This window comes from Babesia bigemina (genome assembly GCF_000981445.1).
Source record: "Babesia bigemina genome assembly Bbig001, chromosome : III".
NCBI lineage: Eukaryota > Apicomplexa > Aconoidasida > Piroplasmida > Babesiidae > Babesia > Babesia bigemina.
Genome location: NC_027218.1, coordinates 3,028,778 through 3,042,904, shown reverse-complemented (window position 1 = coordinate 3,042,904; position 14,127 = coordinate 3,028,778). Strand labels below are relative to the sequence as shown.

The following is a 14,127-nucleotide window of genomic DNA, read 5'->3' as shown; positions in this document are numbered from 1 at the left end:
TAGATTACCTGTAAATAGCCCGGTGGTCACTGTTGTACTTAATGGGAACGTGTCAGAAGTCCTACTGCACAACCGCGTATTCCAACAGATGCCGATGGCCTTGTTACGGCGGTTGATTTACGCTTCGAATGTTGAATACACCTGTAAACTTAGCCAATAGGTGAGCTATGAATGCGCAGCCAAATTACGTGATACACAACCGCTTTGTTAAGAGCAATCCAGACGTTCCACTGCATGGCGAGAGGTACATTCTGGAGTATATGGCCGCAGGATTTATTTGGTTTCAAAAGATGAAGCTTTGATGATGGCCTGTTCACACGGGAAATTATAGGCCAATGTGATAAGATGGTGAATTCAACATAAAGAATTAATGGTAGTTCCGAGTTAGAACACTAGAAACATGCAAGGCATAGCCATCATCACCATCTTGGAAAGAGGGATAACCAACCCATGCGAGCTACTGGAGACGGGGACACAAAGTAGGCGGAAGCACGAATAGCTAATCTAGGACGTGAAGACGCAACAATTCAACTGCCGAACGAGGAGCATGGCACTCCCATACCTGATGAAGGAGATGACGCCGGGAGGCGTCTGTGCCAATTTAACGGCAGAAGATGTCATATGAAGAGTCCGTTCGGTGAAGACATTCGCTGATTACGAGGGGCGTACGAGCCGTTTTTCATCCAAAACGTCATATTCTACAACAAGATAAAGTGTGCAAATGAATGTAAAAATAGACAGTTAAACATATTTGGAAACGCCATCCAGGAGATAGGCTCTTCCAGTGAACACGGACAAATGCGCCTACATGGCCAAGGACAACTTATGTGTAACTCCGGTCGCGCCCGTTACAGCACGATACGTTCCGAAAGTGTCATCGAACGCGTGACATAGACATGTATGATGGCCGCCGTTCAGTCCCCACGTTTGTATATGCACGATCGGGTCTTTACAGTTACATCGATAACTTTAGAAGTCAATGTTTTTTTAGTAGTACGGCACTTGACTGCTAGGCGTAAGTCGAGTGAACTTCTCGACTTGGTGTTCCACATCGTTCGTGAGTTCAGTTTCCTGCAGTGCGGGTGACACGAACGTGACCTCCGGTTCGAAGTATACGGCCCAAAGCGTCGCAGCCGCCAGAGTGATCAGCAGGAGTGGTGTGGCGAGCATTCCCTTCTGGAAAACAAGCACCATGAGTTCTGAAAAGGGGTCAGCATTATGCAAACGTCGACTCACCAGCACACCCGGTTAGAACGAAGCATACGCCGTTGAGGTAGGCGTGGAGGTCACCAGCGCCCTCGTCATGATACACTTCGAGAAGATAGCAGGCCAGACCATACAAGAAGCAGGCAAATGCGTGCATGATTCGGGTGAACACGAAGAAAACGAGTTCCGAGCTGCCATCGTTGAGATGCGCGAACCATCTTTGGGTGTAGAATTTGGAGATGTACAGATAGAATATGAACTGCATCGTAGAGCTGAACGCGTCTAGAAATGTTGCAAGCCTCAAGATCTTGGAGCCCGAGCGATAGCCCCTTGCCCAGCACGTGTCGTCCGCGAGCAGAACCTGGAAGCAGAGCAGGCTAAGCGATCCCAACATGTATATCATTGCGAAGGTGGTGATGTGTGAACGGAATCCCTCATCCAGCCTGCTTGCTTCGGGTAGGCCGACGAGGTTGTAGGTGAACAATCCCTTCCCGCCATAGGCGAAGTAGACAAGGTTCATGCCCACAAAGCCCAAAAGTTGCATTCCGAAACCCATTCTAAGAGTGTTGTTGAATATGAAGTTGAATGAGACGGATGGCGCCCTGCTTGGTGGGATGCCATCGTCGAGATGGTCCTTTCTAGTCGTGAACCACATCATCTTAACAAACGGTTTTGTGACCTAAACAAAGATTAGCATGACGACCCACTGGTATGCACATGTATACAACGGCTCACATAAGCATACTGTATCAAACCAAGTTACACGTGAACGTCTACAGTGCAGCTACCACATCGACCCGGGGCCTGTGATAGGGAACTGCAGCTCGCAACCAATTACACCAACGAAAATGCCAATTTTCGTACACAGATGCACTCGCAATAATGCTTGAAGGCACAGCGGAGACTCGCAGCAAAATTTTAGCGGCGCGCTTATACACACTTACCGTATACACATAGGCCGTGCTTGCACGCACACTGTTTAGCTACAGACGGGTTGTGCAATATCGTTGCTATATCCTCCAGTTCCTATGTTTGTCACGAATGTGGCGAGGATGAAGTTCCAGTAAGTCTTATTGGGGCGCGATGCATCAATGCACGATGGCCCGCGGGAGCGCACGCTGTTTCAAAAGGTGTACGGCGTCAATGTATCACTTTTGATCACCACTTGTAGCGTCGAATAACGCAGCGTAGCTGGTGTGTATATCGCACGTTTCAGGAATTGTGCTTACACACTGTGCCCTGCGTATGCCTAATTATTGCTTCGGCACTTTAGGGCAATTCCGGCGTTACGGTAATGATCACAGGCGAATACACGGTTAAATACTGCGGTTTAGGATAACATTTGGTAAAACCTCTGCCTATTGCGTCATTAGTGCAGTTTTGAACCCCTTTTCGGGTCCTTGGGTTTCGTGTATCTAGGTCGGTACAGCATTGCTTATACTACGATGTGTCCACTTACTTGTCATTTATAGAGTCCTAACTCGTATAGGAGGGCTGTGGTACCTTTTGGTGTCTGCAGCTCTCTCATTCCCGTGGTCACGAGTGACCAATCGGCACGGCCTTAATAATGCGCGTATTACGCGTAATCGATCGCACAATAAAGCATGATTTGCTCTGCGCTTGAGCGCTCTGCACGTTATGCCGGCATTTGTGACGTTTTGCGGCGCAGCCACGCGCCGCGGTACCGCGCCTCCCAGATTTTGCGTTCCGTTTACCAGACTAAGGTGCCGAGCTACTTAGACATGCTGCATATCCCACGCCAGCTTCGTGAGAATCTACACGAGCACTTCGACGGGTCGTTACTATCTTTGAAGGCGTGTAGTACCCACAAATCCGACCGTGCGTGCAAGATTTTATTTGAGTATCGCGATGGCAGCAAGGTGGAGGCTGTATTGCTGAGTTTCCCCACGCACAAATCGCTTTGCATCTCCAGCCAGGTATGTGCGTGCTATTGTCTGGTCTAATCGGTCGTACAGGTCGGCTGTGCTTATGCATGTTCCTTTTGCGCCACAGGAAGGATCGGCCTCAAGCGGAACCTGTCGGTGGACGAGATAACAGATCAAGTGCTCTATTTCCAACAGCTGGGGCACGAAATAGACAGCATCTCGTTCATGGGTAGGCAATTTGTCGAGTACATTCCCTGCAGCATAAATGTTTTCCCTCACGTGGCCAATTTCGTTATAAACCTTGGATGTGTTGCTAGTGGGGCTATAATGTCGGTCTGCATGATGTACTGTGTTTCGTATAGACCTGGTGGCGTATTTCGCATCATCACCTTTATTCAGGTATGGGCGAACCTCTTTCGAACCCCAATGTGTTTCGTGCCATGAGGGTGCTCAGTGACCGCCAGCTGTTCGGCACGTCATCCCGGAGAATAAACATTTCAACAGTGGGCATACTGCCTGGAATCAAGAAGCTCAATCGTGACCATCCTAAGGTGGGTGAAATTTGCGCCATGTAACGCATGTCAGGTCAACCTTGCTTTTTCCATGCATTCCCCCTTCACTGACCAGCGCAACAAACTAGTGCCAGCCAATAACGTGTATCCCTTTCAAGAGGTCTTCGGTCTACTGGACGAGCGCATAAGGCTCACTGGGAAGCGCGTCTGGGTGTCGTACGTGCTCATGAAGGGCGAAAATGACACGGTGGCTCATGCCGAGGAGCTCGTGAAACTAATTAAGAAACGACCGGAAGAACTTCAATACCTCTACCACGTCAATTTAATCCCGTACAATACAGGTAGGTTGTTGGCGCCGCCGGCCTACAGCTGACGCCAGCACACCCTGACCTTCATGCAGCGCGTTCGATCGGTGTCTACGAGCGTACTGAAGAAACTGATATAGACAAATTTAAGGTATGTGCGATGCGCTTAATATCGTTTTTCTGCACAACGCTCAGGGTGTTCTCAAGAAGAGCAAGATTTCTTATTCTTTTCGGTACGTGGATTCAATGCATACACGCATTTTCGCGCAGTAATCACTTCGGCCAATCAATCGACGCGGCCTGCGGGCAACTATTTGCCGGTAAGTTGCGGAAATGCGTGTCTTTACAATCCGGCAGATTACGATCCCGCCGACCAGTCCCAGCTCTTCGGACATCGCCGGAAGGTGAATACGAGCTGACACACTTTCCGGCATTGTCTCGAAATGTGAGACATGCAGGCGTTTGTTTAATACAATGTGTAGCGTTAGAAACCCGGCCGGCGGCATCTTCAAGGTCGCAACACCCTATCAGTCCTACACACTTCCGCGGTGTGTGTGGCACAAAACGACATCGTCGGGATGTTCTTGGGGGTGTTCAGCGGCCTTCGGCCTCGCCATAACACGAAATGCGACAATGAAGTGGTAGATTGTTACACATTCTTGAGCACAGCCTGTTAGACAATGCTGCGACGGCTGCACATCCGTCGCCGCGGCGCAGCTCCGCTGCCGTGGTTGGCGTTGTGCACGATCGTCGTGGCGTTTCTGTGGCGCATCGCTTCTTCCGATGAGTGGTGTAAGGTCGCCACTTTCGGCCTCGAGCCTCATTACGAGCAATGCCTACCAGGTGTGTAACCGCGCTGCGTCTGCACGATGTCTACAACTCCGTGTTGCGTGCCGTCTGTGCTTCCACATTACTAACGCAACACAGATGGAGACACTCTGGTGCGCTACACCATCGAAGTGGTCCCCTTGCGTCTGGACGATATGAGCCTCAGGTGGGTGTATTCAGCTCGCTAACTTCTGAAGTGCGCTTAGTGCCGACGTACGCATAAAGATCATCGGTGACGGGAGGGAAACGAAGCCTATAACTATAGCTTCCATCGACGGCACCCACACGAGGTTTGGGAATCTACTTTATGATGCATGCGTTACAGGCTGAATGTGGAACGCATCGACGTTGGCGACCCTCGTGCCATTGAGTTGGATTCCGGCACCTCCGATTGGTCGTGCGAGCGCATCACCGTGTTTAGGGACTCCAAGTACTGGATTTTCGACTGCGTTGCAGACGGATCGGCGGGCGTGGTTGAGGACCGCCCGCGCTACCTGCTTTCCGGCAACAAGGTGTACACCGTCAGCATCCAGACCGGCAGCTACAAGGACTCGGGCACTTCCGGCCGCATATCGCTGATGTTGATCGGCCCGCTGGGGAAAAGCAACACGAAGTCCCTGGGAACTAACTTCTACGCGGGGTCGTACTTGACGTTCGTGTTGAAGGCCGCGGATGTCGGCGACGTGACCGGCGTGCTGCTGTCGAATTCGGCAACGTCCGACCCGTGGTACTGCGAGGACATTCGCGTGATGTCGTCGAACGAATCTGTGAAGACGTTCGCGGTGAAGCGGTGGGTAGGCAGCCCCTACGAGTCGTCGGTTGAGGTAACTACGGCCGAGGGCACGAGCGTGACGAACTTCAACGAGACCACGCCCATGGATATCCAGTGCCACACGCGCGCTATAGACCTTTATTCCGGGTACGTTTCCGCGTGGGCGGTTTTAAAGCGCGCAGTCCCGTCAACAAGCCCTTCAACGTGACTGTGCGGTGCCCGATGAACTGCCAGGCGTCCGCGCTGGTGCACGTTGTGGGTTCCTCCCTGCACCATTCATCGTCTTCAATTTGCACATCGGCGTTGTACGACGGCGTGCTCACCCCTTCTGGTACGTGCTTCCGCCGCTTTGGGGGTCCCAGCACGCGCTGCAGGTGGAGAGGTGGTGGTTTCGATAGTGGGCGCCTTGAAGCACTACCATGGCGCCGTGAACCCTTTCAACCACATGGAGTCAGAGAGCTACGAGCCGTCCCCGGACAAGCCCTACTACTCGTTCTACACATTCCTGAACGAGAGCATCGACAACGTCGAGTCCAACGTGCGGCTGGTGGACGGTAAGGTTGCTTGGTTTCGGTTGCCATCGTCTGCAGCGTATGGGCGCCTCTCTTCGTTCGGGCGCCTCGAGGTGCTGAAAAACGGCAAGTGGGGCACCGTCTGCAACAAGGGGAAGTTCGGCGCTTTCAACGAAGCTGCGGCGAACCTGGTGTGCCGGAAGTTGGGTGCGTTGCTGCCGTCCGAACCGTCATGTTGCCCAGGCTTCAAGCACGGCGTCCACGTCATGGAGAGCTGCTCCAGTGTGAACGACCAGAACATGTGCGTGCCGCGCGGTTACGCCGTTTCGTACGCCGGGTTGATGGTTTGTCTGCGTCTGAGGCCTGTATATTCGCGCGCAGTGCTTGGGCACGGAGGATGACATATCGAGCTGCATCATCGAGGAGCCAACGGTCGACTGCCAGTCTCACAAGGACGACGTGATCGTCAAATGCACCAACACGATGCCACGCGACGGCATCCCGTTCGGCACCTTGCGTCTGGTTGATGCGTCCGGCGTGCCCACGAGCACCGGCACCGGCCGCCTTGAGTTCTACAACGACGGGTTCGGCTCCGTGTGCAACGAGTCGTGGAGCAAGGCCGCGGCGAAGATCGCCTGCCAGGAGATGGGCTACATCGGCCTTCACAACGGCGGCTTGGTCGGCCAGGACTGCTCCGACGTGCACGGCGTGAACCTGTGCGCACCAGTCACGCAGAAGATCGCCGCGGTGGACTTCCAGTGCAAGGGTGAGTTGCCGATAGCTCGCGGTTAACATTTGCAGGCCTGGAGCGCGCTCTCGGGCAATGCCCCCACGAGTCGGCTGACGACATCTACTGCACCCACGACCAGGACGTGGTGCTTTCCTGCGCCGGCAACGGCGACCCGAGCGAATTCAGGCACCAGCGGCGCACGGAGCCGTTCACGCCCGTGATGAAGAAGCTGCCGCACGCCGTGAAGCTTACTTGCTACGACAACATGGGATCGCACAGCGAGCTTCAGACTAAGCATGGCGACTTCGCGATCGCCATCTGCCCACCGGGTTGCAAGTACGTTTGCGGCATGTTACGTGTTCATCGTCTGCCAGGAGCGACCCCGCCGCTTTGAAGGGCACGTTCATCTACACGGAGGACTCGGCGATCTGCAAGGCTGCCGTGCATGCCGGCGTGCTAGATGACTCCGGTGGCGAGATTGTGGTGATCCGCGCCATCACCCAGCCTACGTTCTACGGCTCTGTGATGAACGGCGTGACGAGCCTCGGCGCTCACAAGATGGCGTCGGAGTTTCAGGCGGGGGCGTTTCTGGTTTCGCGCGCGACGAAGCACATCCTTTCTAAGCAGATGAAGCTGCAACACGCGACGGGATCCCAGGCCGACCCCAAGCCGCTCGTGGGCGCTGACACCCCTCCGTCTCCGCCGAGCGTCCGTTGGTTCCCCGAGATGGGCTGGAAGGGCTTCAACGGCTCCGCTGCGGACTTCGTGAGCCTGCGCAACTTCCCCAACACCGAGAAACTGAAGACGTTGCGCGATTTCACGTTCATCGTGCAGATGACCCCCACCGGTACGTCGTCCGTGAGCTTCCGCTAATATGCCCGGCAGAGCTGGTTGGTAAATGGAACACGTTGTTTTCGTTCCAGGGTTGCGGCGGCCTCACCTGCACGATCGACAACGCCGGCGAGATGGTCCTGGAGGAGAACTGCCGGCCGGAACTGTTCAAAACAACGTTCTTCCCTACTTTGGGCAGTGAGTTACCCTCGTGCGTCGTCGTTCACCGTTCGCCCAGGACGTACCACCATCGCAATAGTGTACTACAGTCCCACGCGTGACATGGGCTTTTTCGTGGATGGGACCCTTATCGCAAGCCGCTCAACGGAGTTCGACTTCAGCTTCCAGGTATGTTGGTCTTAATGCACTTTCCCCCACCCTCCGCCAGGGCGACCTGATTCTCGGGAAATCTGCGGAGACTGATTCGGACTTCTTCGTCGGCCAGCTGCTGTCGCTGGAAGTGTTCGACTACGTGATGCCGCCGGATCAGGTGATGCATCACAGCCGCATGCTCCAGTCGTTGGACGGTAACCGCATCCACTCGCGCCACTCGTCCACGCGCATGACCGTCGAGGGGAACATGTGCCTGAGCAAGTGCGTCCGGATGCGCTCTCCAGCGCACGATTCCGCTCGTCACGGCAGCCCCACTAACCCTGCGATCCACCTGGCTTGCCACAACACGCTCGAAGACGAGCGCTTCAACGGCGCCACTGGCAACGAGTTCCTGGTGAGCTGCAGCCGGAGCTGCACTGACCCCCTGCTCGTGCTGAAGGGCAGCAAGGTCTACACCCCCGACTCGTCGATCTGCAAGGCCGCAGTCCACTCGGGCGCCATCCCTCTGGAGGGTGGCGAGGCTGTCGTCACCATCCTCCACGGGCAGGACAGCTACGACCGATGCGTGGGCCACTACGGTAAGTCAGGAGCGGCACGTTTCTAACGTTCCTAGGTGTGCTGAGCAACAAGTGGAACCAGCCGCACATGCGATCGTTCTCCGTGCGCCGCGCCCCTCGCGTGTTGGCGCTGTCATGTCAAGGTGAGTGTCTTACGGCCGCTCGAACCTAATCGTGCCACAGACCCCGGGCTATTCGTGCTGAAGATGAACCCAGGGACGCGGACGCTGCTGCGCTGCCCTCCGGGCTGCCTAGACAACCAAGCGACGAACGTGTTCGGCAGCGGTATGTTATCGGTCGCCGCCAATGGTAATGCTGTGCTAGGCGTGTACAACCCCGTCTCGTCGCTCTGCCAGGCCGCCATCCACTCCGGGAAGCTGGACAACCGTGGCGGCGAGGTCGAAATCGAGGTGCTGGGGAGCCAGGAGTCGTTCGCCGGGTCGACCGCGAACGGCGTGACGTCGTTGTCCAGCGGCCAGTACCTGAAGAGCTTCCGCGTGCTCCGCGGCACCGTCGGCGCCGCCTAGTGCCCTCAGGCACGGGCGCACTCATCTAATTTACATCCGAAACATGGTTGTGTAAAAAGTTTGCGTTTAGACCGGTTCACGCTCCCCCTTTGCGGCGCGCGAGCACCACAGCGACGGCGCTGGGATTCGCGGCGTATTGGCAAAAGTCCACGGCTTTTCCGCTATCTTCCAAATTGCTTCCTCACCGACTATGTTAGGTGTGTCATGGTGTATTCCTCTTGGCCTCCGGCGCCTTTCCCCGTCCTTGCCGATTCTAACCGTGTTCAGGTAAACGAGGCTTCAAGCCCGCCAGGGGTGGCGGAGGCCGCCCTTCTGGCAAGCCGATGCGCGGTGAGTTAATTTATGTCTGCGTTTGACAGCGCGCTGCAGGCCGCGGGTTCAAGGGTGGCCGCGGCGGCGGCCCGGGCGGTAAGCGCGGCCCGGGAGGGGGCTCCGCGAACAAGGTGATGGTGGTGCCGCACCGTTTCTCTGGCGTCTACATCGCCAAGGGGAAGGCCGACGCCTTGGTCACGCGCAACATGGTCCCCGGGGAGTCCATCTACGGCGAGAAGCGCATCCAGACGATGGTGGGTTGACAGGCTCCTCTATCGCGCATCGCGGGTGCAGAACGAGGAATCCGAACCGACCGAGTACAGGGTGTGGAACCCCTTCAGGTCCAAGCTGGGCGCCACCATTATCGGCGGTGTGGCCAACATGCCTATTGAGATTGGATCCAAGGTGCTCTACCTCGGTGGGTTCCCTGCCTAATTTTTGCCTGATTATCTCCCAGGCGCCGCTAACGGCACTACGGTGTCTCACGTTTCCGACATGGTCGGCCCTACCGGCATGGTGTATGCCGTGGAGTTTTCCCATCGTTCGGCTCGCGACCTGACCAACATGGTATGTGGCCATTTTGTTCATCTGAGCGTTTTTCAGGCCAAGCGGCGCCCCAACATCGTGCCGATAGTGGAGGACGCGCGCCAGCCGCTGCGTTACCGCATGCTTGTCGGCATGGTCGACGTCGTGTTTGCTGACGTCGCTCAGCCTGACCAGGCGCGCATCGTCGCGATCAACGCGTACCACTTTCTGAAGCCCGGAGGGTGGTTCATCATTGCCATCAAGGCGAACTGCGTGGACTCGACCGCGAAGCCTGAGGCCGTGTTTGCCGCGGAGGTCGACAAGCTGCGCAAGGAGAACTGCAAGCCCCGTGAGCAGCTCACGCTGGAACCCTACCACCGCGACCACGCAGTGGTCATCGGGCAGTACCGCGTCAAGAAGAAGAAGGCCACATGACCTTATCGTAACAACACTCTCAACACGTGCACTTAAATGTCGCGCCATTGCGTACCCCGTTGGCGTGAATTATTGACAGTAGTTTTTCACCAGAGCCTCACGTGCGGTTTACGTGAGGCGCGACAATCACACTGCACCCACGGGGCACCGTCGTGTCTCCCAGTCCACGACGGTGCCCGTGCCCTGCCTACAGTGGAGCTCAGCCATGCGCACGCGTTCGCAAGCGCGCAGTGCGGCTACAATACGGCATATTACCGACGACATCAACTTAATTGCCGATTACCTGTTCTTCAGGAATCTGATCAGTGAGTATACGAACAGGCACGCCACCACCACGAAGCTGGCAATGAGGGCGGCGCGTATCGAACACTCCACGGTCTTCTGTTTCCTGAGCACGCTTTTGATCTGCTGCGATACGGACGTGACGTCTTCGGTTGCGTCCTCCACGTGCTCCATGGTGGCGACGGCTTTCATCACCTGCTCGTTGGCCCGCTCGCCGATGACAACGGCCACCTCGCCTGCACCCAGTTGATCGCTTGCGCGGATGGTCCCTACCTATGCGTTCCACGGCCTCTCCGATTTCCTGCAGCTGCTGGTCGAACTGCTCGTCACGTGTGCGCCAGCGCTGGATCGACGCCATTGCCTTCAGCTGTTCCTCCTCCGTCACTGCGCACGCATGCGGTTGAGGGTGCAGCCCACTTACTTGGCTCGGAGTCAGAGGGGGGCGTGAAGTCCATGTTGATGCGCCGCTTCACGGTCGTGGTGCGCCTGTACCTGCTGCTGTCGTAGGTGCTGCATTGCTCCTCGAGGTTCTGGATTGTGTCTTCGAAATTGTCCAACTCCTCGTCCGTGTACTTTTTGCGATGTCGTCTGCTGGAGGTGATGCGCTCGTAGATGTTGTGGAGGATGTCGAGGTCGACCCTGACCTGCTCCACTCTGGCGTCGATCCGCGCCGTCAGTTTGATTTGCGCCAAGGGGTGGGCCGTCTTATCGTGCCTGATCTGGTCGCGCTCCCGGATGTCGGCGTTGATTGCGGCATTCTGCTGGAGAATCAGTTGCACCTGAGCATTGAAGTCGAGGTTGCTGAGATTGGCTTTCCCAGCTGCGAGATCCAGCTGCGGATCCGGAAGGTTTTGGGCGGCCTCTGACGTGTCGCCAACCATTCTGACCGTTTAGTTTTTACGATAGCCACATATGCTACTTGTCTACAGTATAAATATGCCGAGTAAGCACGGCTGTGTAGGCTCCAGTCTCCTTCAAAGATCCGTGATCTGCGATCGCGTATGTGGAGCGGTAGACATACGCGCCGGCTCCTGTATTCAGGATTTATATGCAAATCACCCCTTATCAGTTATGATTATGCAGGGTGTGTGTATGCCACCGTAGTCAGGATATTGCGGGATGGCGTGTTGGTGTCTACGGTGATCATCCGGTGCGCACATGGACAGGGACACAGGCGAGTCGCAGATACGCTTACACCTGATTTAAATAATTGTGTCGACTCGGCGCCACCCTTTGGGGGCGATGTGTTTGCTGGTTGTGGAAGACGCCAGTGCCTCTACAGTCGTTTCTCCGCATTGTAGTCATATACTCGCAGTACAGCGACAGAGACGACTTGCTAGGTCATTCCTGGCTTGTGGAAACCATATTATGCACCTTAAGCATTCACTTTTTAAGCAAGCGACGAGCGCGATGCAGGAATCCTAACGCAGAGAGGTAGTGTGTCAAATAATCTTCCTGCCCGTATTTGTGTAGAAGCGCACGCGACAGACACATATATATAAAACCGTTACGCATATAACCGTTAATAACATTTATTGACTCTGGCAACAGCTGCTTTCTCGCGGTTGCCTTGGGCTATTGCCCTCCCTATCCCTCACCAAATTCGTGCAGCCTGTTGCTGCTTTTGCAGGCAATTTTGTTGCCTATTTGGGCGTGATTTCAAACGTCGCGTCGGCCGGCGTGAATATACAAATCGGTTGCCGCGCCCTTTCTCGTTGGCGCGATGTATGGCCAAAACAACGAATCCGACCCAGCGAGAGGGCATGGCGCGCCCAATGCGTCTTCGTTGGAATCTGCCACCCATATTCCACCGGGGAATCCGCCAGTTCCGGTGCCCGGCTACCCCGCCTCTGCGACTGTGCCTGCGTACGGCGCCTATTACGGCTACAACGGTTACGCTGCATACGGTAATAGTTAGATCCGTGTATGGCTAATGGTGTTGCGTAGACTACGGCGTGAACTATGGAAATGGGCCGGCCGCGGCCACGGTACCGCCTACACCTCCCGTGGCAGCGCCGTTGGCGCCCATGGCTGTGCCCTCCACCGCCTCAATGCCGCCAACTACAGCAGCTGTGTCGTCCGCTATGGTCCAACCGTCTGCTGAGGACAAGCTCGAGAGCGTTCAGCGCTGCCACATGCACAGTAGGTCACGCCACTACAGCGCCTAATGCCATTTTCAGCGAAGCCAGATCTGAATTGCAAGTTCTGCCGCAAGTACAAGTCCGCCGTTCACGAGATGAGCCGCTTGGCCGCTCAGCAGAGCAGCCAGCAGCCCGTGGATAAGCCCAACCAGCTGCCGATGACCAATTCGAGCACGTACAACTTGAACACACTGCTTTTGAGCAACATTCTGAACTCGGAGTACTACAAGTCGCTATCGTAGGTCGACTTTCTGCAGTCACATCACAGTGGCAGGGCGATTAATTCCTACGTCGACGTGATGAACGAGTTGATTCAGTACGCCGACCATGCGGAGCCGTACTGCAGCACTGCGACCCGTGCGCCGTCTACCCTGTTCTGCTGCCTCCACAAGCTTTTTACGTTGAGGCTCACTGAACGCCAGATGACAGCTCTCGTTGACTGCCCCAAATCGCCCTATCCGCGTTGCTGCGGGTTTTTGTACCTGCGGTTCGTCCTTCCCTCCGACCAGGTACGCTCCCTCAACGGCGCCGTCATGTCATGGCCACCGCAGCTGTGGGACTGGTTCGAGCCGTACCTAATGGATGACGAATCGTTTGTTGTGAGTGCGCACCCAACCCGCAAAACGACGATCGGCGAATTTTGCGAGCGTCTGCTGGTGGACGACAAATACTTCAACACAGGTTCGTTCCGCCACCTGGTGACTTGAAGCGCCCCTCAGTGCTCCCGCGTTTGCCCATGCGTTTCAAGAACCGCCACGGCCCGCACTTGTACAGCATGGCCGAACACCGGCGTCGGCGCGTCAGGAACCTGGAGTCCATCGACGACTTCGCCCCTGGAAAATCGGCTTCGGCGTTCATCAGGTATATTACCGTGGTTTGGCAAGGTGGTGTTATCGTGTTTGTCTTCAATTTCATCATCAAGCGTTTCGTGTGTTACTGTTGCACGCCCGCGTGATCCATGCCTTCAATTGACTTGCAGTGGTGACTGGGTGGAGTGTACCATCCAGTCGGTCTCCGACGATTACCCTACGGTGACCGTGTCGCTGACCAGCGGAGAGGAGCAAACCGTCGACATAGGATACGTATCGCTAGGCAAGACCGGAAAATCCGGCTCTAAACGTGGAAGGGAGTCGGAATCGCCCGAGGCCGATGGTAGCGGCCGGAAGCCCGGCCACGTCGACCGTCACCGCGCCCGTGACGGTTCTCCCGGCTCTACCAAGTCGAAGGAGGCGTTGCTACGCGAGTTCAAGCGGCGTGAGAGCGAGCGCGCGCTGGCAGTTGGGAAGGTGCGTTTGTGTGTCGTGGCGCCTAAGGCTGCTGCAGGACTACTCCAAGCGCCCGTGCTCCTTCAAGACATCGCTGTCGTCGAAAATGGACAACAAGCGCTGAAGATAAAGCCCCGTTCGCCGAAATAAGTTGCCAGACGGGCATGT

At 55.8% G+C, this 14,127-nt stretch overlaps 6 protein-coding genes across 6 annotated transcripts; 4 read left to right on the top strand and 2 right to left on the bottom strand.

The window, feature by feature from the left end:
• Nucleotides 1-914: 914 nt before the first annotated feature.
• On the bottom strand, nucleotides 915-1,864 carry BBBOND_0312420 (hypothetical protein, conserved; the record flags this gene model as incomplete). The annotated part of the gene is made up of 3 exons (XM_012914071.1): nucleotides 915-1,071; nucleotides 1,094-1,199; nucleotides 1,237-1,864. The coding sequence occupies 3 exons, from the start codon at nucleotides 1,862-1,864 to the stop codon at nucleotides 915-917; spliced, it is 891 nt and encodes a 296-aa protein (XP_012769525.1).
• Nucleotides 1,865-2,810: 946 nt separating this feature from the next.
• Nucleotides 2,811-4,328, top strand: BBBOND_0312410 (radical SAM domain containing protein, putative; the record flags this gene model as incomplete). The annotated part of the gene is made up of 8 exons (XM_012914070.1): nucleotides 2,811-3,143; nucleotides 3,183-3,321; nucleotides 3,492-3,643; nucleotides 3,678-3,945; nucleotides 4,005-4,060; nucleotides 4,105-4,142; nucleotides 4,180-4,229; nucleotides 4,267-4,328. The coding sequence occupies 8 exons, from the start codon at nucleotides 2,811-2,813 to the stop codon at nucleotides 4,326-4,328; spliced, it is 1,098 nt and encodes a 365-aa protein (XP_012769524.1).
• Nucleotides 4,329-4,589: 261 nt separating this feature from the next.
• On the top strand, nucleotides 4,590-8,999 carry BBBOND_0312400 (LCCL domain containing protein, putative; the record flags this gene model as incomplete). Its single annotated transcript, XM_012914069.1, has 16 exons — nucleotides 4,590-4,752; nucleotides 4,837-4,903; nucleotides 4,944-5,027; nucleotides 5,063-5,656; nucleotides 5,692-5,840; nucleotides 5,884-6,063; nucleotides 6,100-6,228; nucleotides 6,265-6,365; nucleotides 6,403-6,787; nucleotides 6,823-7,087; nucleotides 7,126-7,598; nucleotides 7,637-7,780; nucleotides 7,821-7,930; nucleotides 7,971-8,493; nucleotides 8,529-8,615; nucleotides 8,656-8,999. 16 exons carry the CDS (start codon nucleotides 4,590-4,592, stop codon nucleotides 8,997-8,999), a joined length of 3,798 nt encoding a protein of 1,265 aa, XP_012769523.1.
• A 190-nt stretch (nucleotides 9,000-9,189) lies between these two features.
• Nucleotides 9,190-10,271, top strand: BBBOND_0312390 (fibrillarin, putative; the record flags this gene model as incomplete). Its single annotated transcript, XM_012914068.1, has 6 exons — nucleotides 9,190-9,196; nucleotides 9,267-9,329; nucleotides 9,369-9,565; nucleotides 9,606-9,729; nucleotides 9,769-9,878; nucleotides 9,915-10,271. The coding sequence occupies 6 exons, from the start codon at nucleotides 9,190-9,192 to the stop codon at nucleotides 10,269-10,271; spliced, it is 858 nt and encodes a 285-aa protein (XP_012769522.1).
• A 279-nt stretch (nucleotides 10,272-10,550) lies between these two features.
• Nucleotides 10,551-11,434, bottom strand: BBBOND_0312380 (hypothetical protein, conserved; the record flags this gene model as incomplete). The annotated part of the gene is made up of 3 exons (XM_012914067.1): nucleotides 10,551-10,789; nucleotides 10,827-10,937; nucleotides 10,975-11,434. The coding sequence occupies 3 exons, from the start codon at nucleotides 11,432-11,434 to the stop codon at nucleotides 10,551-10,553; spliced, it is 810 nt and encodes a 269-aa protein (XP_012769521.1).
• An 842-nt stretch (nucleotides 11,435-12,276) lies between these two features.
• BBBOND_0312370 (PRP38 family protein, putative) lies at nucleotides 12,277-14,083 on the top strand (the record flags this gene model as incomplete). The annotated part of the gene is made up of 7 exons (XM_012914066.1): nucleotides 12,277-12,466; nucleotides 12,501-12,695; nucleotides 12,734-12,932; nucleotides 12,969-13,375; nucleotides 13,414-13,555; nucleotides 13,674-13,980; nucleotides 14,018-14,083. 7 exons carry the CDS (start codon nucleotides 12,277-12,279, stop codon nucleotides 14,081-14,083), a joined length of 1,506 nt encoding a protein of 501 aa, XP_012769520.1.
• Nucleotides 14,084-14,127: the final 44 nt, after the last annotated feature.